Below are 26,621 nucleotides of genomic sequence, written 5' to 3' on the forward strand. Positions count from 1 at the left end.
ACCGCTCGGGCTAAAGAGGTTAAGAGACATGTATCGGTTTGTGTTCGTCTACCTTGATGATATCCTCATCTACTCCCAGGACCTGGGCCCTCATGCATCAACGTGTTCTACGCACAGATCTGTGCTTACCCTGTGCGTACGATCATTTCTAAGCAAAGAGTGGGATTCATCAACTTCAACTTGAACTTGACTTCGTGCGTACATCTACGCACAGTTCAGACCTGGCGTACCTAGCGCCCAGTGGTAGAATATATTATTACAACAAGGAAATGAGCTTCTGTGCATAATAACACTGGCACGTTCTGTACGAACCGTAGTTCATTATAGTTCATTGTAAAATAGCAACAGTAGTGTAATTATGGTCAAAACCCTATAAATAGCATTTGGAATAATAGATCTTTCTCTCAGAATGAATGCAGCATGGTTTATATAGCGTTATCGGAATATACGGGGTGTAGGCTACTGACTGACTGCGCTCCGTAGCTTGATTGATTGATTGATTGAAAAGTTTATTAACAGATTGCAGAATGGGTACAGTACAGTACAGCTCAGTACATACAATTGTTAATTGGGGATGCAGACCAACTTTCGTCTTGTTTACATCAGGGTCCCCCATTTTCAATTCATCATAAATCATAAAGCTCAACTCGTTATTATTCTGCGCAGACCGCAGAAACACGGGAACGTTTTGATTATATTTAAAAGGCTTTACGTTAAACTAAACAAGTGGAACTTCGAAGCTGTAAGCAGAATACAAGTCATATGAATATAGTGTTCTTCCCCCTTTTTACTGTATAAGAAAGAATAGAAAACGCATTGCAATGACACTATAGTGGACAGACTATATGATGGGATTCAAGTTCATGTATTGAAAGGCAGGCTATCATACATGCAGTGAGATTCATTGTTCTTGTATATGCTCTCGTATTATATTGTTTATATAGGCTACCCAATACTGACATCAAAATAGATTGTAGTATGCCTCTAGAAATCATATGCAGCAGGTAGAAAATTGACGGGAGATCCATCGCGATTTGGAATAAAATTGAGGAGAACTTTAATCCCTGGGGTATTAATCAAACAACACGGGAAAAGGCAGTCATATTCCAGCGCGGTCTTTATTAGCCGACAACAAAATAGATGCATCTAAAAATCATATAGCCAATCGAACACAACTAATAAAGGCATTCATATTACAGCACGGTTATAATGACACACAACCAACGCCAAACAGTGGTCAACGAACGGTCTTTATTAGTATTTTGAGCTGTCCAGGCAGAATTGCAGCAATGGTCTTAGGGAGCCGTTGATATCTGACATCACCGTTTACGAGTCCGCCTTTTATTTATCCCACAATACGCGATAGTGTCTTCTTGGTTCGACAGCAGTGAACAATCTTCGTGGAGTTTCTCAGGGTTCCGCTCGGGTCCGTCCATTATTTCACATCCCATGGGGGGTGTTTCCTCATTTTCATGACCATATATGGATAATCATGCACGAGCATTGACGGTAGAACAAAGTGGTATTCATCAACACGGAGGACCATAGAGCCTGCGTACGCACGTGTGATGAATGCCGACTTCCCTGTGCGTACGCTAGTTCTACATTCCGTGCTTACGTGTGGAAGTAGGTCAAGTTCTACGTCCACGTTGATGAATGAGGGCCCTGGTCTCCCACCAGGCTCACATGTGGCAGGTGCTGCAGCGCTTATTAGAGAACTGGCTCTTTGTGAAGGGGGAGAAATGCGAGTTTCATGTTCCAATCCGTGTCCTTCCTTGGGTTCATCAACGCCCTACAGCCGTGTCGCAGGCTCCTCTATGACCAAGCCCTTCATTCTGACCCCCACGGCAGACACCACCTTCAGTGAACTGAAGCAATGCTTCGTGTCCACCCCTATTTTCGTCCAGTCGGACCCAGACCTCCAGTTTGTGGTGGAGGTGGATGCCTCCAACTCCGGGGTTGGGGCAATCCTCTCTCAGCGCACGCTTTCAGATTCATATCTTGAATATACACAGGGATGGCATTCGTGCGTTTTGTTTCACGCTCCAATTTGGCGCCCAAATTGCGGCATAAATCAAAGAGAATGTGTCTCGGGTAGCGGACTCTACTTATTGTGCTCTCTACAAAAAGATCTGCCCTATCTCTGAAAACACACTTGTGACAACTTCAAGTCTTCCGATAATGCAATATAAGCCATGCTGCATTCATTTGGAAATACATATTCCAAATGCTATTTATAGAGTTTGACAACAATTAAACTCATGTCTAAACAAAGCTTACAGTACTTCACATTCCTATCCTTACAGTAACTCTGGATTAACCTTACAGTACCTGTATTAACATTATTAGTTATAATTCTTTATAGTAACAGATTAAAATACACCTCACCCTCTTGCAGTAAAAACGTGTATCACAACAATGCAAAAGACTACATGAAAGTCAATGGAGAATGCTGGAAATGAATTCCCCCAAAATACTTCCTGTTTCCTGATGTGAAACATATTCCTTGTGCTTCTGTAACTTTCTGCAAGTTTGCGAGACATTGCGCAGATTCACACCATTTTATTTTATCTTACTCATTTTATATTTTATTGTATGTTACTACTACCTATTGTTACCATTATTGTGTTCATTGATGTTTCTTAATTGTGCACTGTTGAGTGTGAGCTCGAAACATAAGAATGTCATTACCTGCAATGCCCCCTGTATTGTTGTGTATTAAGAACTTGAACTTGGACTTGAACTAAACACTACTAATGCAATTAGATATTGAGGGGCAGTTAGTTACAAAAGTGCTTGATTGGCAATCACATTGCTTCATATAATCAGGATAATAACACATGTGGTATATTTCTGCATCAAAATGTGATTCCCAACAAAGGTCTACAGCTACTGGGAGAAAAGGTTCATGTGTAAGTTTGGTAAAAGCAGAAAGACAGTTATTTCAGTACTACTTAAATATAGTTTAAATACAGAGTTTCTTCTAGAAATCACTATAAGGGTTCAAGTCAGAGGCTCTGGTTTCAAACTGTGTCTCACCCCCCTGGAGAGGAGAGGTGAGAGAAAACAGGATGAGACCATCCTTAATTTGCACATAGTTCTAGAGGTGATTTAATCACTCCCCCACTTCCCTCTGGGTCTCTGCAACCGTAAATATTCTGGATCATATTTAGGTCTTGTGAAAGGTAATTTAGCATTTAAATAGTTCATCTGTTCTGTTCTGTTAATTGTCTAAGTTTAGAGAACATTAAACTAGAAAATAATAATAATTAAATATAAAATATAGACTAGATCTGTTTAGATTATTGTATTGGTCCGTTTAAGACTAAACAAGGTAATTAACAATCATGGTTAAGTGATTTAAGCCCATATAAAGTAAAGTTAAAAATAGCCTAAAGGCATCTGATACAGCCTTTCAGGGGAAAAGGTGTCGACAGGCCAAAAACATGCCTGCGAGAAAAACCCTCCTATTTGGATCATGGAGAGAAAACATACTTTTGGACAAACACGTAGTTAATGTAATATTAGACATTCCTACTGTACAGAACAATAACAGAATAATATAGATCTTTTTAATCTCCTCAGTTTAAGACGATAAGGATGATGGTTGACAATTTAAAAGTTGAGTTAGACATAAAACATAGTATAGACTAAAATTAGAAGTTGGTTAAAATGCTTACAGTGTTTAAAAGGTTAAAACTAAGTCAAAGATACTACTTTAGAATATATATAATACGATAAGCATGGGTAAAGATCAAAAATAGGTTTAATTAGATATTTAAAAGGACAAAGAACTCAAGAAAATACTTTTAGAAACTGTCTAGTCAAAATAAAGAATAATCGCTATGTTTAAAGACAATAAAAGCATGACAAAGTACTTTTAGCTGTTAAACTAGGAAACAACTCATGGGTTATTTCTGTTCAGGATGGACGGCCCGCTAAAACTGGAATCTTTCCATATAAGGAGGAAACTGGTGACAAGATGGCGTCGGGTACAATCCCCAAAATGGCCGACGTCTAGACTAGCCAATCAAGAACAAGGTAGACGCCCCCTCGCGATCGTCACTAGGCGACTCGTGTAGGGGCGGGCAGTTGGCTTTATAAACAGGAACTCTAGGAGAGAAGAAAACTCAACACAGCAGAACTCCACCTCCCAGAAAGACTGCACGAGAACAGAGACGAGCTGGGTTACCAAGGCAACCATTGTTAACAACGAGACGCCGTGGAGAGAATTGTAGAGCTGAACTCTGTTAGAAATAGAAAGTAATTCAAGAACTTGTTCAATTCATTTAGTTTGTGTTTCTTGGAATGAATAAACACAGCTGTTTTTAAGTCAAGAATCTCGTCCGACTCTGAGTCATTCAAACCACTATTGAGTGAGTATATAAGGGTTTTACAACGCAGAGAAAGGAGACCACTATACACCAGCTTAGAATTATCACTGCAAAGCTTTAGGCTTGTAACAACACACACATGAGGAAAATAACAGTAGCAGGTCAAAAGCGAACAGACAAACAATACTTCATGTATAAGAAGCAGCTACCAATAACAGGCTAACAGCAGATACTGAACAACACCTTGCTAACTGCTTAGACCTTCTCTTAGAGAGACCAGACATCTGGAGGCCTCTCACAACCAGCAAGTGTACGACCAAATAAAAAACTAAAGATTTACACTCTTGTGTTTGGTCTGCACCAATTGATATTTCATCATTATAGAAAGGTGATGATAAAAGTGAAGTGTTCATGGAGGACATGAGAGACAACAATTATAATAATACAATTAAAGTGAGCCTCTTCCCCTCTCTCTCTTTCTTCATCTCTCCATTTTGCCATCCCTTGCTCTCTCAGGCCTGGTGGCCTACTTCCTCTACCCCCCCCCCCCTCTATCCTTCAGCCCCCCCCTCCCCCCCTGTTGCCTTGCGACAGTATGGGGTGAAGCTAAACTCTGTCTATTCACCCCTCTCTCCCTCCTCCCTCCCCTCATCCTTTCCCTTCATCCTTTCTTATCTTCCTTAACAATCGCCCCCCCCCCACTCCATTTTGTCCTGGCTGTTTTTCCTTTCCAATCTCGAGGATAGTGTTTCTGATGACAAGTTTATCCAATTACTGACCTCTAAAAGGCTGCCCGTGGATATTTACCTGACAAATGAATAAGCTTTTAAATTACAGTAGGCTACTATGTTTATGATGGAAGTTCCCTTTTACTTACGTGGTGGTCATCACTCTCATGTGGGTTCTGTGTGTGTGTGTGTGTGTGTGTGTGTGTGTGTGTGTGTGTGTGTGTGTGTGTGTGTGTGTGTGTGTGTGTGTGTGTGTGTGTGTGTGTGTGTGTGTGTGTGTGTGTGTGTGTGTGTGTGTGTGTGTGTGTGTATGTGTGTGTGTGTGTGTGCGTCAGTCTGTGTGTTTGTTTGCTACTCTACAGTCTATACAGCATTCTTTAAGTACTATTTGCTGCTTTGTTCTGGATAGTAATCTTTTGCTCCTTGATGCTTTTCCCCTTTCTGCTTTTTTGAAACCGAACCATTTTCCATTAACTTTGGAGACTGTATTATTCATAATAATAGGTACAGTAGGTTATTAGATTCGTTTTAGTGGATTACTCAGTTCAGTTTGAATCTGTCTCTTCGCTCATACTCTCTGAGAGCAACAATGTCTTTGTTTATGTTTATGTTTTCCTTTCTCTCTCTGGTTTTATTGGAGTCATATGGTGAGGATTGTTGTAACTAAACACAGGGAAACAACTACCCCTGCTGTTAAGCACTGTCACTGCATCCGGGAGTCCTTACATAATAGCCCAGCCCTCGGGAGCAGCAGCTGTTTGCACAGGACATTGGATGTAAATGAGATCACACAGGGCTTGATGATACTAACGAGGACATTACGATCCTCTTCTCATGTGTGTTTAGGGCTCAGGGATTTAATGTTCTCTCAAAGCCTGATTAATCAGCTGAAGATACACGATTAAAATACCTCCTATATGTGCAACTCTTAAATCTGGTGGAGTGTAGCACTTGTGTCACCTACTTGTAACAGCTGTTCGCCACGGGTACAGTTCTAGGTACGAATGAGGATTGATTGATTGATTGAAAACTTTATTAACAGATTGCAGAATGGGTACAATACAGTAATAATAATAATAATAATGGATTGGATTTATATAGCGCTCTTCGTGACACCCCAGAGACCCCAGAGCGCTTACGGAGTCCATTATTCGTTCATACACAGTCATACCGGTGGTGGTAAGCTACAATTGCAGCCAGAGCTGCCCTGAGGCAGACTCACGTAAGCGTGGCGAATAATCATCGCCTATGGCCCCTCCAACCACCACCAACATTCATTCACATGCATACACATTCATACGAGGCAAGTAGTTTAAGTGTCTTGCCCAAGGACACAACGGCAGTGGGATGGACATGGGCTTGAGCAGGATTTGAACCACCAACCCTTTGATCATTGGACGACCCGCTCTACCCCTGAGCCACGCCGCCCCAGCATATCAATACAATTATAAGTACTTCTGAAATGGTTCCTTCCTAGTTTTCATTTAACCAAATTGAGCTTGGGGCAGTTCGTGTATGACTCAGAATGAAGCTACGTTAATTAGCTTTAACGTTATTAGCTTGTAGCATGGAGCTAACCATTTTTGCACTCGACAATTGAATAGCACAATATTGATTGAAACTCAGCAAAACCGCAGGCTACAGCTACTTTACTGCAACGCTTCTTCGGTTTTGCAACTGGGGGAATCTTTTATAACTGTTTGATAACTGGTTTTATCATGCTATCTCATCTCGTTATCTAGCTCTGTTCAACTGCGTGTTGAATCTCCGTGGATTGTGTCTGCATCTGCGCAGTAGCAAGACTCACCTGCTGTAAAGCAAGGCGTGGCTGTGGTGACATCTATCTCACTCACGTCATCTCACGTCATGACGCAAATTAAAGGGCAGTGCTGTAATTCAAAGGGACTTGGTATCCAATAATATTAACTACCTATGTTCTTACATAATAGCATTAACTATTTATGTCCTTATTCAATGGCATTAACTATTTATGTTCTTATGACTTGAATAGTTATGAATCTGAAACCTGGGTTACAGGAGCAGTGCAGTGTTTCAATAGGGCTGGCTTTAAAGCAGTTTGTCTCATTGTCATCCAGTCTCAATGTTTTGTTGAGGCCAGAACTTAAATTATTACTTATTAATGAATTATTCCGAATCCACAACAATATATTTTTAATTCAGAAGGAGGGGGGGGGGGGGGGGGGGGGCTACTTTCAGAATCGTTGGTCAGGCAAACTTGTGAATCAATAATCATAAAGTAGAAAATGTTTTAAAAAGGGGACATGCATTCCTATTCCTAGCACTATTTGGGCAACTTTACACAATTCCTGTGAGTCTATTGAACACATTTGTAAGCTTTTATTAAAAAAAATTAATTGTTTTATATTTCTAATCAAGTACTCAAAAGCCACATTTTTCTCACTTTGGATTTCAGGTTGGCCTGGCTCCGCCCATAAGCACTCTGAGTGACAGTCATCCACACAGTCTGTGACTGGCACAGAGAGAGATAGAGAGAGACTGAGGGGGATACTAATTAATTTCGCCGTGGGGGGGGGGGCATAATCCCACCGGACAATGCATTGGTAACTTGTTTCAAATGACAATATATACCCCTGTGATTATTATTGTACGGATCGGAATACGGGCGTGCGTGTGGGAGCATGCGCAAAGATATTACAGTGATATGCTGGTGCTCGACTGCGAAGGAGAGAGAGAGATAGAGAGGGAGAGAGAGAGGGACACACGGAGGCACGGAGCACTGTGTAAACGCTGCGTGTGTGTGAGAGAAGACGGGTCCCTCTCTCTCTCCATCTCTCTCCCTCTCTATCTCTCCCTCTCTCTTGCTCGTCCGCTCCCTGCTTGCAGTCAAAACCCGTTTGAGGAAGTGTCGGCTTACACTATGTTTGAGGAAGTGAAGATATTTCCACTCGCTCTGCTGTCGCTGTCAACCATAGTTAGTTATACAAATCAGTACCCTATTCACGTCAGCAATACCGTCAAATCAGAACAGCTTAGTTGAGTGAGGGAAGATCTCGTAAACTCGAGACTAGACTGATGAGTCAATATGGTAATTAGAGACACAGACCCATTGATACCAACCCCTATTACTATAAAACCATGCTAAACACAGAAAAAAGCTATTTATAATGCATGTCCCCTTTAACTCCCCAATGAAGACTCAACTTGAGTGAGTTGAAACGCATTGGAGGAATATCCATGTTAAAGATTTATTTTTTAGCATTATTGCTTTTTACTACCGGGCAGTCCGGTAGAGAGAGAGAGAGAGAGAGAGAGAGAGAGAGAGAGAGAGAGAGAGAGAGAGGAAGAACGGGAGACAGAGCAGGGGGGAGACATTCGGCAAAGGACGCCGGGTCCGGGAATCGAACCCCGGTCGGCCGCTTCGCGACGTTACATGGTCGCCACTTGGGTGCCAGGAATATCCATGTTAAATCAAACTTGAGCTGGACAGCCTCTGTATTGAACAGCAGGTGAAATACACTGTGGACACACTGGTTACAAACCCTATTCAGGTTTGTATGTAAGAGAAGGTGACACGTTGTGAAGATGCTTGGTACCTTGCGTGTGTTGCTGTCAGTCTTGAGCATAGCAGGTGATGTATTTTTTCTCTGATAGGTAGGAGATGCAGAGAATAGATAAATGCAGAGGGGACGAGTGAAAGAGTGGACAGGAACCATAGAGGGGAGGGAGAGTTACAGGGGAGGGAGATTACAACAAGCGGTGCAGGGGGAAGGCTAAGAGAATCATCAAGGACTCCAGCCACCCGAACAACTGCCTCTTTGAACTGCTGCGGTCAGGCAAGCGATACCGGAGTCTTAAGGCGAGCACAGAAAGACTCAGAAGAAGCTTCTATCCCCAGGCCATCAGGCTGCTAAACGAACAATAAACACTATGCAACAACCATCAAATGCACACAGCACACACACCCACACGCACACACTCACTTAAACAAACAACACACTGCAGCACCCACTCTCCACACTTTAGATCACACAAACACACTTTATATTTATTGATAAAGGATTTGCACTACAACTCGTACACCTACTGTAAATTGTACCTAAATTGCACCTCATCCCATTTCTGCCTTGCACTATATAGTATTGTATATTAGTACACTGCATAGTATATTGTATATTATATGGCAACTCAGTTACGTTTATTCTGCATCGAACATTGTACATATGTCTATACTGAACACTGTGACCTCATTTTTTTACTTCTAATTTACATGCTATACTATGTTATTTTATTTCATACTTATCTTGTCTTGCACAGTCTCTGGAGCGTAACAGTAAGAAGCATTTTGTATAAAAGTATTCTGTACTTCTGTATGACAACTATTAAAGAAACTTGAAACTTGAACTTGAGCAAGGGAAGGTTCAGTTACAGTGGGTGACAGTATTGTCACAAGAAAAGATGAAATTACATACCTAGGTTCCATCCTAGAGACAAATCTTTCCTGTGACAAAATGGCATCCAATGTAATAAAAAAAAGTCAACCAATGAACTCGATTCTTGTACCGGATCTCCTCTCTGGTAAACAAGAATACCCTGAAGACTCTGGCAGGAGCACTCATTCAAGGGTACTACGACTATGCTTGCACCTCATGGTACCAAAGCACCTCAAAGGCACTAAAAACTAAATTACAAACATCTCAAAACTGGTCAGACTACTGCTTGACCTTACTCCTAGAACCCACCTCACCCCTGCCCACTTTGACAACCTAGGATGGCTTAGAGTAGACGACAGAGTACAGCAACTTGCAATGGGCCTGGTCTACAAGATACACTACACGACTAAGGTACCCTTGTACATGTCAAAATAATTCCCAAAGGTCAGTGAATACCACGATCACAACACCAGAGGGCGCTCCACAAATCATGTTAAACCCATATTTGGCTCAAACAAGGGACTAAACACGTTTAGCAATTATGCAACATCAATGTGGAACGCCCTACCCACAGCTGTAAAGGAATGTGAATCACTACCCACTTTCAAAACCACTCTCAAAAAGCACCTACGAGAGACTGCAATTCGAAACTGGCCCCTGTAAATGTCCTAACGCAACCCCCTCCAATGTACAATAAATTTCCTATTAAACCAAATAATACACGAGACCCTCTTCTTGGGACCAAGTAAGGTTTAGTCGATAATCCAATGTACAGTTACCCCCCCCCCCCACCCCACCTACCCAACCCCCCCCTCCACCCCTCCTACCAACCTCCTACCTACCAACCTCCTCCAATGTACAGTTTCTTCGTCAAATGTATATACTCTCTTTTTTAGACTCTTCTTGTATCAAAAACAGTACTGTATTTGTAAATCTGGTATGTCATAAATGTATAGATGTAGCAGTACTGTCTATCTGTATGTCATGTATGTCATATATGTTATGATGAATTGAAAATGGGGGATCCTGATGTAAACAAGACGAAAGTCTTTCTCTGGTCTGCATCCCCTTAACAATTGTGTGTATTGAGCCGTACTGTATTGTACCCATTCTGCAATCTGTTAATAACATTTTCAATCAATCAATCAAAGGGGAAAGCCAGAAGGAGGAGAGAGAGAGAGAGAGAGAGAGAGAGAGAGAGAGAGAGAGAGAGAGAGAGAGAGAGAGAGAGAGAGAGAGAGAGAGAGAGAGAGAGAGAGAGAGGGAGGGAGAGCGAGGGAAGGGGAGAGCCAGAGGGAGGAGAGTTGGAGAGAGAGAGAGAGAGGGGAGGGAGAGCGAGGGAAGGGGAGAGCCAGAGGGAGGAGAGTTGGAGAGAGAGAGAGAGGGGGGAGGGAGATGAGGGAAGGGGAGAGCCAGAGGAGGCGGGTCGCGCCTGGAGAGAGAGAGATGGGGGGGTAGTTATCTGTTCTGACCTACGTACAGCTCAGTGCCCCCACTACATACAACAATTGATGGGCATGCACACACAACCTGGGCATGCACACACAACCATTGATGGGCATGCACACAACCATTGCCTTGCAACAATAAAGTAATCCACAAACCTGTTATCGTTGAAAGAATTGCCCGCAACTGTTGAAGCAATTCCACATAGATTTTAACTGACCTTTTAACAATAGCAGCTACAGTAGGTCCTGCTTATTAGTTTTATATAAGATTAAATACATAATTTATTTTTATTATATCAAGTATTCCTTTCTTATTATTTTGATTGAAACACCAGAAGCATTATATGTACTGTAACAACACTATTATACAGGCATCAATCTGTCCAAACTGTTGGAAGGTAGAGTAAAGTAGCCTAAATTGGATTGCTGGAGGAATTTAGCAATATACAATTTACTGCTTATAAACCCTTCAGTAATCACCAGAGGTGGCCCTGGGAGCTTTAATGTAATCCTGGATTCAATAGAGAGAATGATTACATCTGAATGACACTTTATTATCTTCCATTTTCACCACAGGAAAGATTGCCTAACAAACATCAGAACTATTTTCTGTTATGACCAGGGCACACCAGAAATCTACCGCATTCAGCCTCCCTCAGCACTATAACAGGCTCTGACCATTGTTTCGTAACCGTTATCGTCAGAGCCCAAAATGTGTCACAGCTTTTTCTTCTGCTGGGTCCAGGCGACAGTAGCAATATATTTTATACGCTTGGTTCACAGGGTGAGAGACTACATTTTTCACTTTTGAGTGCAGGGCAGGAAAATATTAAGAACCTCTAGACTATAGATCTAGATATTGACTTAATGAGCAACCTCTGAAGATGATGCCAGCTAAAAGTACTACCTTTACTAGAACTGAAGGCAGCATTTACCAGGATTTGTTGTGCATGCCACATTAATATTTCATATGATGACAAAACACATTGTGACATTTGAGAAGCTGAAGCAAATTGCTACCTCTTATTCCTTTTTATTTTTGTGTGGTACTGTATAACTTTTGGTGTAGTGTCTTAAGCCAAAAGGTCACTTTTAATTAAGCAGGGTATCCGTGACAAGCTTGATAGCCTGCACATAATGTAAGCATTACTTACTGTACTTAGGTGTGTAGAATTTCTCATTACATAGGTTTAGGTTAGGTTAGGTTTACTTTATTTGATCAAGGGGGACAGCGTACATTAATAAAACATTTTACAAATGTAAATGCACACAATTTGAGCCAAAAGACAAATTTCCATTGGCAGTCCCCCTGCCAGAAGGTACAGGCAAAAATCCTGTGTGAAAAAGGGTTAGCAATAAAAACAGAATAAAATCAAGATAAATAACATTAGAATAAAAACACAACAAGAGCACATAGACATACAATAGGGATACAGGTCACAATACAGTCATGGACACAAGGACAGAGCACATCATGACATAGACAAACGCACCAAAAACCAAACACACGCACGCACGCACGCACGCACGCACGCACGCACGCACGCACGCACGCACACACACACACACACACACACACACACACACACACACACACACACACACACACACACACACACACACACACACAGACACACACACACACACACACACACACACAGACACCTCAGTGTTGACAATTCTGGTTATCAATGAGCCATTCCCTAACCCTGCACTTGAATGAATGATATGATGTGGACACTCTAATTGTTTGAGGCATTGAGTTCCATTGGTGGGATGCTCTATATGAAAAGACGGCCTCGCCAAATACTATTTTTTTTAAAGGGATTGTACAGTCCCCCCTTGGCGCACCTCTAGTGTTCCTGCATGGTTGAGGCAGACTTGAGGTTGATGAAACCGGACAAAGGAGGAGGAGCCAATCCACACTTTATTTTAAAAACTAGACAGACGTTTTTATAAAGAGTCAGGTTTTCCCAACTGAGTAGATAATATTTTTTTAGAAAAAATTATGGTGATGGTACCTGAATGGTTTCTTGTCTAGAACTTTTATTGCTTGTTTGTATAGTGATTGAAGTGGTTTCAGAATGGTGGAATGTGAACTGTACGCTAACAGTGCCCTGTGTGCGTCTTCATTCTTACTCAACAGTGACTTAGCCGTCTTGACAGCTCTCTCTGCCTCTCCATTGCTCTGGGCAAAGTACGGGCTACTTGTCACATGAGCAAAGTCATAATCTGTGGCAAAGGCGGCAAACTCCGCTGACGCAAACTGTGGACCATTATCACTCCGCAGGACCTCTGGGACCCCGTGTCTGGAGTACATGGCCTTTAACGCCTCGATCACTCCTTTAGTTGTGGTAATGGGGGTTTTCTCTATTTCAATGTACCTTGAATAGTAGTCTACTGCTAACAGGTAGGTGGTGCCCTTTAGGTAAAACATATCCACCCCTACCTTTTGCCACGGCCGCTGAGGCAATGTCGATGGCATCATTGGCTCTGGATGCCGTGTCTGACTCTTCACACATGTTTCACTCTGTGTTACTACCTTAGCGATCTGACTACTTAAGCCCATCCACCACACTGACTGCTCTGCTCTCGCTCTGCACTTAGATATCCCCATGTGTCCCTCATGTAAACGTGCCAGCATTTCTGTTTGCAAAGTCTCTGGTACTACTATCCTCCGTCCTTTCATTAAAAGGCCTCCTACAGCACGAGGCGGCCGAGGCCTCGACAAAAGAAGAAGGGGAGGGATCAAAGGTCAACAAGGCGACCTTTGACTCCCCCTCCCTGAATGAATATTAATGTTTGGTTATGGGATGTACAGTATCGAGGGTTGTACGGTGGTTTATGAACCACGAAGAGTGGTTTGTAGTATATTTTGGACAAATATACATATTCTTAGATGGCTATTGTCTCTAAGTTGGAATATTGGAGGAAGTGATTTAGGGGAAATCTTCTTGTGACCTCTGACATAGCTGGATCAAAACATCTGTGTCAACAGTAGTACAGCTGGGTCAGGAAGTATCAACAGAAACTAATTTAGAATAATCAACACCTCTACGAGCCTCAAAGGAATCCAAAACAGAGGGGATTCACCCCCGAAGGCTAAAAACAATGGTTCGGCCAGAAAACAGGTGATAACATTCAAGTCACATGGAAGTGATAAACAGCTGTGTCAACAAGCGAGTAGCCAGACTGCTCTTTTAAGATTACTTAAAATATAACCAGGAAATAGAAGCTTGTGTTTGGTAAAATTATGTCAAATCATGAGTTTAAGAACAAATGTGGTCCTTGACGGTGTTAATCTATCCAATGCGATGAACTGATGTTATGATAAAGGAAAGTATTTTAAGAATAAACAGGGAAAAACCATATGTCTTCTAATTACAACAAAAGAGTAAAACTGACATAAATACTGTTATAATTTAAAAGGTATTATTAGAATATATAGTCTGTAATGAAAACAAGGTGCAATTGTATTTTTACAATGTATAAGGTTAATAGATCTACCATTGTAACTGGTTAATTTAAGATAATGATCTAGAAAGATCTGTTTTTAAAGAGGTTATGCCTTATTCTGATCTTAATAAGGAATGTTTTATATTGAAATGTGTGTTCTTGAAAGAGGAAGCTGCAAATTCATATATTATGTGTTATAACTGTAATAGTAACAATGTTTTAGTCTTAAAATGAGTTGTAAAGAATCACTGTCTGAAAGCTTGGCAGTTAGGTAAGCCACGCCTATTTTTTCAAAGTCAAACCGAAACTGTTGTGGATTGGAGGAAAACCTGGTATGATGTCACGGGCTGTGATGTCATCACCCTAGAAATACAGGACCACCTAGACACTAGGGGGAGTTGAAAGAGATGATGATGAAAAGAAGAAAAAGACGTCGGATGGACTGCCCCAATGGTGAAGGATAAGCTATATCTACGTTGCCAAGGACGACGGTGTTGACCATACCAATGAACATTCTTGTAAAAGTAGTTTGGAGATCCGGTGCAAACCTTGAATTATTGTAACCATCCAGTGTTTTTGAGCAACAGCAAGAGTTTTTTATGAAGCAGCCATCTTGCTTCTGTTAATAAACTTGCCACAAATCAGGAGCGCATGTTTGGACATCCATTTTTACAGTTGGGTTGATACCAATGCAGGTACATAGAACAGAGTATCTGAAATCAGATACGACACCTCTACGCTCTGCATCTTCTGGCCACCTCAGACCCACCCCTATCCGAGCTCTGGGAGGGTCATCAAAGAGAAGCCGCCTATTTTCGGTCCTTGCCCCACAATGGTGGAACGAACTTCCCACCACAGTTAGGACAGCCGAAACCTGACCAATCTTTCACCGTCAACTAAAGACACACTTCTTCTATCAATACCTTAATTATTATTTTTTATTTATAAAAAAAATAACTAACCCTAACTAACCTTACTGTCGTGCACTTGTCCTAATATACTAACCTACATTGTAGCACTCAGCACAATGAACATTGTTACTCAGCTGTTAGAGTTGTACCCTTCCTGCTGACTTGTCGTACAAAACTTGTAAGTCGTTTTGGATAAAAGCATCAGCTAAATGACAAAATGTAAATGTAAATGTAAAATGTAGCGTGTAATATCCAGAAATGAGGACACGACCAGACAACAAAGCATCTCCTGTTGTGACATTCCGCAGACCTCCACATCTTGTGACCATAACTTGTGATCAGTTTTGCTATCTGTAGCTAAAAGCATTAAATAGACAGACAGACAGACAGACAGACAGACAGACAGACAGACAGACAGACAGACAGACAGACGGACGGACGGACGGACGGACGTATTGTGTAATGAATTAATTTTTTTAATAATTATACTTTTTCTTTTGGCTGATATGTGTCTTGTATTGGATGGCAGGATGAATGAATGAATGAATGAAAACTTTATTTAACAGATTGCAGAATGGGTACAATACAGTACGGCTCAATACATACAATTGTTAAGGGGATGCAGACCTGAGAAAGACGTTTGTCTTGTTTCCATCAGGGTCCCCCATTTTCAATTCATATAGACGAAGGGATTGCTGACAGCTTCAGCTTCAGCTTCATTGCTGACAGCTTCATGGCGTTTAAAGGTTCAAAGATGGCTCCAACATACAAATCAAGTATGAGAGAATGTTAGGTAACGCTCAGGCTCAGTGGGTTCCATCTCAGATGGCAACAGAAGAAGACACGATAGATCACAGATGAAAGGAATAACGATTAAATCATTGATTTACTGTCGACGGGTTCGAACACAGCACTACATCATTTGTGAAATATGCACACACACACAGGGCCGCCTCAGGGGGTGTGCGAGCAGTGCGGTCACACAGGGCCTCGCGGGAAGGGGGGCCTCGCACAAAAAAATATAAAAAAAAATATTATATTATAATAATATTTTTTATTTATTATTTCTTTATTATTTTCTTTTATTTTTTTTTATTTTTTTTGCGAGGCCTCCCTTCCCGCGAGACCCCTTTTCATCACAGACCTAAAATCTAGTTTTGCTTATATGCTTATATATTTCACATTAGACACGTTTGTAGAATGTGTCTGACTTGTTCCTGGCTCTGTGGCTCTGCAGATACACTATTGGAGCTCTGGGGCTCTGCAGCAGACATACTATTGGTTTCAACGAAGGGAGGGGTTACATGTGTACAGTCGGCCGGCGTGCGTCAGCTGCGTCTGACTATTTTGCGCGTGCAGCATTGGAGGTTATGCCAGCCAAGACGAAGAGGACGGTCGTTCGGCAGATGGACTGAAGATGAAAGTTGTTGCATGTTAGAAAGTTCAGTCAGGCTAGCCATGTTGGCTTAACTAAAGGCAGGGATAGCTAGTTAGCTTTAGCTACGTTATAATATCGAGTTCTAACGTGTGGTTCAGTCGGGATAGCCATGTCGGCTAGTAGCTTAGCTAAAGGCTAACTAGCGTTAGCTAACCTAGAGAGAGCGCGTGCAGCATTGTTATGCCAAGATGAAGAGGACGGTCGTTCGGCAGATGAACTTCGTCAACTCCACGCGGTTGTCTCCATCCTCTTGGACGTTTGGTGAGTTTTTAATGCACTCTATTCTATTCCCGCCGTGGAGATATCTCTCTCTCTCTCTCTCTCTCGGGCCGGCTAGCTATCGTGGCTAACGTTATGTTGGCTAACGTTATGTGGAGCCAGCGGGCCGGCTAGCTATCGTAGCTGACGTTCTGTTGGACCAGCGGGCCGGCTAGCTATCGTAGCTAACCTTATGTTGAGCTAGCGGGCCGGCTAGCTATCGTAGCTAATGTTATGTTCAGCTAGCGGGCCGGCTAACTATCGTAGCCAACGTTATGTTGAGCTAGCGGGCCGGCTAGCTGTCATAGACGTTATGTTGAGCCAAGCGGGCCGGCTAGCTATCGTAGCTAACGTTATATTGAGCCAAGCGGGCCGGCTAGCTGTCGTAGCTAACATTATATTGAGCCAAGCGGGCCGGCTAGCTGTCGTAGCTAACGTTATATTGAGCCAAGCGGGCCGGCTAGCTGTCGTAGCTAACGTTCTGTCGAGCTAGCGTCAGTACCTGGCCACTCTATTTGCAGTTAGCCTATTTAGCTGATGTCGGCCGTTGGCTCCTTGCTACTTTGTTTTCTCTGGTATAGACCCTCTTCTCTTTGGATTTAAGTGTTGATCTTTGTCTTTTTGGATCTATGTATATTCATGTTGCCTTTGTGAAGTTATCTTTTCCTTCTGTTTTGTTCTTCCATTAAAAGTTGAATATCCTTTAGGGGCTCATCTTAGCTGTCTTGCTTATCTCTCTCTCTCTCTCTCTCTCTCTCTCTCTCTCTCTCTCTCTCTCTCTCTCTCTCTCTCTCTCTCTCTCTCTCTTGCTATATGTTGACTGCATCATGCCCAGCCTCGGGCAGCGCTATTATTTAAGAATATGTTGACTGTATGGGAATTTTTTATTTAATTTTTTTTACCTTTAGGGGGGGGGGGGCTCGCGTTAAAATTTCGCACAGGGCCTCGCATTTCTCCCAGGCGGCCCTGCACACACACACACACGGACATTCACATGCACACACACAGGCATGTCCCTCTCTCTCTCTCTTCGTGTCCTCTGTTCCACCTTCTATTCATGTGGCTAATAACGTTCATCATCAGACCTCACCAGTCACCAGAAACCTCCTATGACCTCCAGCCCACTAAATCCAATTGATGAGCCAATGGACATTCACTGTCATCACCGCTGATTGTAGGTCACTCAGCTACTACATATCGGCATCACCATGCAGTGTATGGTGGCCGTGGTAACAAGAAGTAACCATGGGGATTTTCTTTTTTAACACATTTCAAACAATTTATCTTATTTCACTTTGATTCATGTTGATGAGCAAATGGCAAATTAACTTCCATGTATTTCAAATCAGGTAATCTTGAGATTGTAATTCCGATTGTGTGTTCGGCCTGTTGTTTTGATTATTTCCTTTCTTGGAAGTGCCATTTCTATAGCTATGTTTTAACATTGACATGAACGCATCTGTGCCTCACCTTATATCAATAACTACAAACAAACATAACAAAGTGAATAAGGTGAACGGAGCCTACACAGGATTTTTGGGATTTCTCATCTAGTGCAGTTACAGGAGCAATGAAATATGAAGCCCACTATGGTGGGTGATGGATTAGCACAGTGGTTCCCAAACTGTGGGGTGTTCAGACAAAACAACAAAAGGGCAAGGACGACGAGAGCAGTGACACGACAGGTACAGGAACACGGAGGTATGACGCCACAAGGAAGTGAGGACAGACCCACACTTAAATACACGACTAATTATAATTGGCAACAACTGGCAAGCCAGTCCAACACACAGAAACAAATAAACACCAAACTAGACACAAAAAGCAATATCACAAACAACAACCAGACAGGAGGACGACATTTAAACAAGGGAAGGAAGAGCCCAGGATAACATACACGAGGAAATCAAATCAATTACATTTAACCAACACAAAATAATGGCCTGCACCATCTGGCGGTGCCCGCTACATGGCGCCATGAGACCACTGTTGGCCGACGTGTGTGGTTTTAGGGTCAAGTAGTGTTGGAACAATATATCAAAAATCTAGACAATCCTCAGTATTTCTTTGAACCAATTTTCATCAGTGGTGTATAAGTGGATTTTTATAAACTTGCAAAGGAACAGTTTAGATTTTTTATTCAAATCAGGGACTGGATTTGGATTGAGCCTAAACTCCAGTTTCCATCTGAGTGAGGCCTAGCAGCAGCCAGGCACCATACACCCGGGGACGGCCATTTTGTATTTTCACCCTGAATTTTTGTGGACAAAAACCTCATTTTCATACTCATTTTCAGTGGAATTCTTTTTTAAACTTTGGACCTGTGCTACATAGGACTTTGGGCTGTGGTGCAGTTGTGTTTTCCAGCTCCTGCCTCTCGGCTGGAGCTTGGAAACAGGCATCTGGCAACAAGTAAACAGACATCGGTGACACAAACAAGGCAACATGGCTGAGTCGGGCCCAGCCAAAGAGGACACATGGAGTGTGGTGGCTGGGCGCAACTTGACAAATGAAGCAATCCTCCTTGTCTTCATTATGGAGAGGGAAATCCTAACAAGAGATGAGTCCATCAAGAAACCAGTGAGAGAAGGAGAGATCTACCACTGCCTCATACAGGAGGTCCACCCAAATCATCTAAGGTCAGTGCAAAGAGTTGGAGCACTCTGGCGTATCTACCTGCGTGATAAAGAAGCAAGAGCCAAACTCCTTATGAGAGGAATCGTGGTTCGTGGAATACATATTGACCTGAAAGATGACAACCCTTTTAGCCTTAAATCACGCATGGCTAATCAGAATGCAGTTCAGATCAACATTAAAGAGCTACCTGAATCTGCTGATGATAGCATTGTGACTGAGTTTTTGAGTCAAAGAGGGTGTAAGATAATAATAATAATAATAATAATAATAATAATAATAATAGATTGAATTTTAAGAGAGAAGCGCCTTTCTCAGACTCAAGGACACTGTACAAGGAAAGGATGGAAAAAAATAAAAGTAAGTAATAAAATTGAAAAAATATATATAATAAAATACATAAAAGATCTGTGTATAGTAACAACAAGAAAAAACAAATAAGATAAGAGATAAAAATAAATAAAAAAGGAGGCAAGTTCTGTCCAATTGGATGAAGTGGTTAAAATTAACAAACAAACAAACAAACAACAAAACAAAACAAAACAACGGAATCTGTGGCTTAAAAAGAGTCAGGGGTGGGCTACTTGGGAGCGGGGCCGTGTTGCGTAAAGGCAAGTGTGAACAGGTGGGTTTTTAGCTTGGTTTTGAAGAGGTTGATGGTGTCAGAGCCTCGGATGAGGGGGGAGAGGGAGTTCCACAGTCTGGGGGCTGCTGCAGCGAAAGCTCGGTCTCCCAGTGTGGAACGCCTGGTGCGGGGGATGGTGAGGAGGTCGGAGTTGGAGGATCGGAGGCCTCGTGCTGGAGTGTAGGGGTGGAGTAGGTTGGTGTGGAGGTAGAGCTGTGTGTCGTCTGCATAGAAGTGGAAGTGGAGGCCGTGTTTCCTTATGATGTCACCGAGTGGGAGGAGGTAAATCATAAAAAGGAGCGGACCTAGCACCGAACCCTGGGGAACACCCTGTTTAACAAGTGCTGGAGCTGACCTGGAGCCCCCGAGGGAAACATACTGCCACCTGTTGGTGAGGTAGGATGTGAACCAGGACAAGGGGGTACCAGTGATGCCAAGGACACTTTCCAGGCGGTCTAGGAGGATTGAGTGTGAGATGGTGTCGAAGGCAGCTGAGAGGTCCAGGAGGATGAGGATGTTGATGTTGCCAGCATCAGCAGCCATGAGGAGGTCATTTGTCACCTTGATCAGGGCGGTCTCGGTGCTGTGTTTAGCCCTGAACCCAGACTGGAGTGGTTCAAACAGGTCATGGTAGGCCATGTGACTCTGTAGCTGGGCGGCTACTGCGCGCTCGAGGACCTTGCTGAGGAAGGGGAGGTTTGAGATGGGGCGGAAGTTGTTGAGGTTATCGGGGTCCAGACCGGGTTTTTTTAGAATTGGGGTGACTGCTGCCACCTTTAAGTCAGCAGGGACGGAGCCAGTGGACAGGGATGAGTTAATGATGTCTACCATGAGAGGACAGAGGGCAGGCAGGCCAGCCTTCACCAGGGTGGTGGGCATAGGGTCCAGAGAGCAGGTGGAAGATTTAGAGCCAGACACCAGCTTCGTAATGGAGTCGGTGTCCACCAGGGAGAAGGATGAAAAGGAGTGGGTGGGATGGGGCAGAGGGTCATGTTTAGCAACCGGAGGTGTGGGGGACACAGGAGTAGACTGGAGCTGCTGGTAGATGGCGTCGATTTTGTTTTGGAAGAATTCCGTGAATCTGTTGCAGAGATCAGAGGATGGTAGGCAATGTCATGAAACGAATGATTCGTTACAACAACCAGCTGACAAACTGTTCCAATGGAGACCGGATGGTCTACATAGAAGCCTTGCCCTCCAAGAACATTCCTCGGTCTGTGAAGATGGGTACACACTTGGTTAAGGTCTTCTACTATGGACAGATAAACATACAACAGCATGGCAAGCCGACACATGACACCCATCCCAATGTTAGTCGTTATGCCAATTCCCAATCCCCTTCCTGGTCGCTGCGCACTTACCCCCCACAGTCGGTCTGGGAGAGTGGAGGCTATCACGTGCTTCCTCCGACACACGTCCAGCCAATCAACCGCTTCTTTTCACCTGGCAGCGCGGATTCTCATTGAGAGGGCGTAGCGTGTGGAAGGATCACACTATCCCACTCAAGTCCTATCCGCGCTTAGCAGGCGCCCCGACCGAACTGTAGGAGTCGAAGTTTACAACGACCCGGACCCACCCCGCCAGCTTCTCCCACCCTCTAATACTGCCAATTGTATTAGTGTGAACGGCCAGCCAAGCTGGTGACAACCCCGGAGCTGTGAGCTGGATTCGAACAGGCGAATCTAGCCGCTCCGGGGTTTGGTGACGAACGCAATCTCCGTTACGCCACCTGACCGCCCTTCTGGACTCTTTTTGTATCACAAACAGTACTGTATTTGCAAATCTGGTATGTCATAAATGTATAGATGTAGCAGTACTGTATACCTGTATGTCATGTATGTCATATATGTCCTGATTAATTGAAAATGGGGGACCCTGATGTAAACAAGACGAAAGTCTTTCTCTGGTCTGCATCTCCTTAACAATTGTGTGTATTGAGCTGTACTGTATTGTACCCATTCTGCAATCTGTTAATAAAGTTTTCAATCAATCAATCAATCAATCAATCAATCAATCAATCAATCAATCAATCAATCAATCAATCAATCAGCTGGTTGAAACTGTGCAGATCACAAAACCTACTGAAGGCCTTGAAGATGGGTGCTTCTTTACGTAGCATATCCGTGGTCCAGTCCCCAATAAGATTTTTTTCTACATGTTCAACCCCAGCTAAACACCGTCAAGTGTATCATAGAAGCCGCACTCTGTTCTGGCAGTCTATAGATTGTGCCGACTAGTACAGATTTAGCCCTTTCGAACTAAATTTCAACCCATACAGTTTCAATCGTCTCATGATTCAGGTCAGTACGGTTAATGAATTTGGTATCTTTATGAAAATACACGCAGACAGACACCACCTATTCCTATCATTTCTGACTATTGAGTAATTTTTTATTTGAATCTCTGGGTCTTTCACTGATTCGTCGAGTTTTGTTTCAGAGAAACATAGTATGTTTGCCTTACCGTTCATAAACAATTGTCTTATTTCAGCCAGTTTGGGTCTTAGGCTGTTTGTGTTCAGGTGGAATATGTGTAGTCCATTTGTGTTTGTTATCTGGTTTATGTCGTCGAGTTTGAGGTGTCGATCGTCTGTGTTCAGTTCTGCGATGTCTGGTTGTCCGGGTGGCGGTAGGTGGGGAGGGGGGAGGGGAGAGGGCGGGGTCCTTTGTCCTGGGTTGTTAACCATGCTAGCTCGCCGGCCATCGGGCGATGCTTTGCTGTTTGTGAACCCCGGTTCCTTCCTTCTTGCTGCGACCTCTCGTGTGTTCTTCTGTAGAGGTGTTAGTGGAGGGATGTTGCCGTTGATCGTGATGTTAGTCGCCGCTTCCTGGGTCAGCAGACCTAACTGTCTCGTTTGTTTACGAGTCATGACTGGGCCTGGGTTCTGATGAATATCTCCCGACAGGAGCAAATATAAGAGAATCATTGATTTTCTATCAAACTTGCCTGTCAGGGGTAATTTCTTGCGATCCAGATTCGATGTTAACACTCTGTGTATCACCGCCGGATGTGACACACACACACACACACACACACACACACACACACACACACACACACACACACACACACACACACACACACACACACACACACACACACACACACACACACACACACACACAGAACCAAAATTATTATCATGGCCAGATTATGCCACTAGGGGGCCTCAGGGAAAGAAAGTGCTATGGGTCTACTCTGTCCGACATAACTTTAGGATGTACTGGAATACTCATCTCTAGGATATCTGACAAATTGTTGCCCTTGTATTTAAATACCATTTAAAATAAAATCCTGCTTGCATTGACATATTCCAATTGAGTGAAATGATGAAATTAACCTAGATGTGAACCTGGGGCTCTCGGGGCACCGCATTTACCCAGTAGCTATGCCCGGTCAGTAATACTGTCATCATGCACCAATCAAAACCAAATAATTAAAATCCATTATTGGGGCCCTTGGTTTCATAATCTGCCCATGCCACCAGGGTCAGTGTATTTGCTAGCTGATGGGTGCATATCTGTTAGCTGAGGAAAGTGTCTATTAAGAATCCCAAGGTGATTCGCTCCACTACAGACATTTCTTTTCTCTCAAATTAATGGGATGGGATATTCAAGTGGGCACAGTCATCCTAGATCAGTACTCTGTGCTAGTGCTAGTACTAGTGTGTGTGTGTGTGTGTGTGTGTGTGTGTATGTGTGCGTGTGTGTGTGTGTGTGTGTGTGTGTGTGTGTGTGTGTGTGTGTGTGTGTGTGTGTGTGTGTGTGTGTGTGTGTGTGTGTGTGTGTGTGTGTGTGTGTGTGTGTGTGTGTGTGTGTGTGTGTGTGTGTGTGTGTGTGTGTGTGTGTGTAATGTAGAGAATCTTTATTAACCTTTATTATCCCCAGCCATCACTGATATGAGTGTTTGGTCAGTACAGTAACAGTCTCCCAGTCCCCCCCTCTCTGCAGTAAACAGAAAATAAATCTTCTGGTATCCTGTTCCCACTTTATACAATCGGTAGAGAGAACTGCACAAAGTGGGCTGTGGGTAACAGGACCCAAAACGTTGTCCTAAACGGTTCACAATAATACATCTTAAGCGAGAAATAGGATATGCAATTGTTCATATTTGATCTGCAACGCCTAGTTTAATAATAATAATAATAATAATAATAATTGTAACTGAGGGGTACAATTCCCTGACTGTATTACTAGATATGATACTTACTACCACTACCTTTGTACTTAATATTCGGCCACCCAGTACACGGCATAAATATATTATCATAAACACTCTCACGTAGATGAAACGGATCCAACACAAATGTACGAAGTCGAAACAGGTCTTTATTTCTACACAGCGATGGTGTGTAGAACAAGCACTTAATCACTTAATTACATTTATGAATTGAAATAGTATGCACTTTTATGGCAAAGAGTATTCGTCGGTATATCAATAGAGAATGTCCAATCTCTGAAGGCGCAGGTGGTAAATATACGACCTGGAATAGTTAAGGAATAACAGCAATGATACTTTAATGATTATATACTAGATACACTAGAGGGGGTTAATCCGGTCGCTTGTAAGCCGACAGGAGTAGGAGGGGGGGGGGGGGTAGAATCCGGCTGCCTCATCCGGCCAAGGGTATCCCAGGTGAACCCACTGTAGTGCCGTTCAATGCGCCGGCGATCCTTGGACCACAGATGAAAGCAGGTGGACTCTTTGTGGGCCGGCTCTCTCCGGTCCACGGGGGAGAGACGTGAAGCGACCTCGTCTTGCAGAGCGTCTCCTCACCTTGCGTCCTCTCCAGGGGGGGGGGGTTCCAACACACGGCAGTGTCGGGGGTCTTTATCCATGGAATAATCAAAGTATACAAAGCATAATCCGTGCCTGGGAAGGCGGGCTGTCGTCGGTAGAATAATCCGGTATACAGGTCCACTCGCTCGTCGGCTCTGGGGCTCCTCGGGTGCAGCTTCACATGGGGTCAACCACCCTGGGTAAGCAGCCAGTTCTCTGCCCGAAACGATGGGGTACTGACTACGGTAGTATTCTCACCGCACGAAGCACTATATATTAACAGACTATTATTAGCTTAATAGACTACGTCCAACTCGACGATATAGTGCCAAATATGACTATTCAAATATTAATATACACGATGTCTCAATACCGATGGTAGGCGAACTTGGCCTTACTCCCACACGTGGCGTCGCGGGGAGGCTTTACGTCTGTGACTCTATTGGAGGGTAAGAAACTGGACTGAAAAGAAAGTCCTACTTTAGTAGCGCAGTTTATATACGCACTATGAACAAATAGTCCCATTAGTGGTGCGGTAGCCAGATTCCTACGCGGAACTAGGACTTGTTCGTACATGTGGAGCGGTACGTTTGAACTGGGTCTGAGGGGTATGGCAGCCTGGCACCAAGGTCTCGACCAATAGTAGAATGGAGACTATTATGGGATGTTCAGTAGGCTAGAATGGATATTCAATGCATATTGTACAAGGAATATACAAGGGATATCAGGGAATATTAGAGAATATACAAATACAATTAAATATATATATATAAATAAATATATATATTCGGTTTAATCTGGCCCTTCACAACAGCCACCCCCTGAATAGGTCCCAGACCTAATCAGTTAAACAGAGACAGATTAATCGCGTTGTCTATTTACACATAAGGGTTTGCTGTAGGGGTCAGTCAACTTCACAAAGTCATAGGGTTGTAGGGTCATGGTCATCATCGATTGTGTCTGGGAGTCGAGGCAGTTCTATGAGCCTTGCCACGGGACGGGTGTAAGTGCGACCCTGGACGAGCACTTCAGCTGCTCGGACCTTGCCGTCGGCACCGGTGATCACTTTGCTTACGCGGCCGGCCGGCCACATAGCTCTGGGCAGTGATTGATCAATAATCATGACGACTGTTCCTTCTGTCAAATTGTCTCTCTCCTTTACCCACTTCTGGCGGGTCTGTAGAGACGGTAGGTAGTGCAGTAGGAAACTGTTCCAAAACTTGTCGGCTAATACTTGGCTGTACCTCCACATTCGTCGGCCGTTCGCTTCTTCAGGCCGGTACATTGTCTGGGGTAATGCAGGATCTAGCCGCCCCATCAGGAGTGTGTTGGGGGTAACTGGGTCGATATCCGCCACATCACTGGAGACATATCCGAGGGGCTTCGAGTTAAGTACTCCCTCAATCTCCGTGAGGACTGTCAGTAGGACTTCTTCCGCCACAGTCTGGGCCCCAAGTACTGCGTACAGGGCTGTCTTTATGGAGCGCACTTCTCGTTCCCAAGTGCCACCGAAGTGGGGTGCGTTTGGGGGGTTGAATTGGAAATCAACCTGTGCTGGAGCGAGGTGGGTCTTAAGTTCTGGGCCCATAGCTTGGAAG

At 43.4% G+C, this 26,621-nt stretch overlaps 1 protein-coding gene across 1 annotated transcript in view; it reads right to left on the reverse strand.

Annotated features, from left to right (window-relative positions):
* Positions 1–19,625: 19,625 nt before the first annotated feature.
* The window catches only part of sema6bb (sema domain, transmembrane domain (TM), and cytoplasmic domain, (semaphorin) 6Bb), a gene marked incomplete at its 3' end in the record, with an annotated part of 302,720 nt that continues 295,724 nt past the window's right edge, over positions 19,626–26,621 (reverse strand). Inside the window, exons 15-16 of the mRNA XM_084308423.1 lie at positions 20,806–21,325; positions 19,626–19,661 (exon numbers count right to left, since the gene is read on the reverse strand). Of these exons, the coding sequence (XP_084164549.1) occupies positions 19,626–19,661; positions 20,806–21,325 (556 nt within the window). The remainder of the gene's footprint in view (positions 19,662–20,805; positions 21,326–26,621) is intronic.

The sequence above is a fragment of the Notolepis coatsorum genome (assembly GCF_963971535.1).
Source record: "Notolepis coatsorum genome assembly, chromosome: 2".
In the NCBI taxonomy this organism is placed as follows: domain Eukaryota; kingdom Metazoa; phylum Chordata; class Actinopteri; order Aulopiformes; family Paralepididae; genus Notolepis; species Notolepis coatsorum.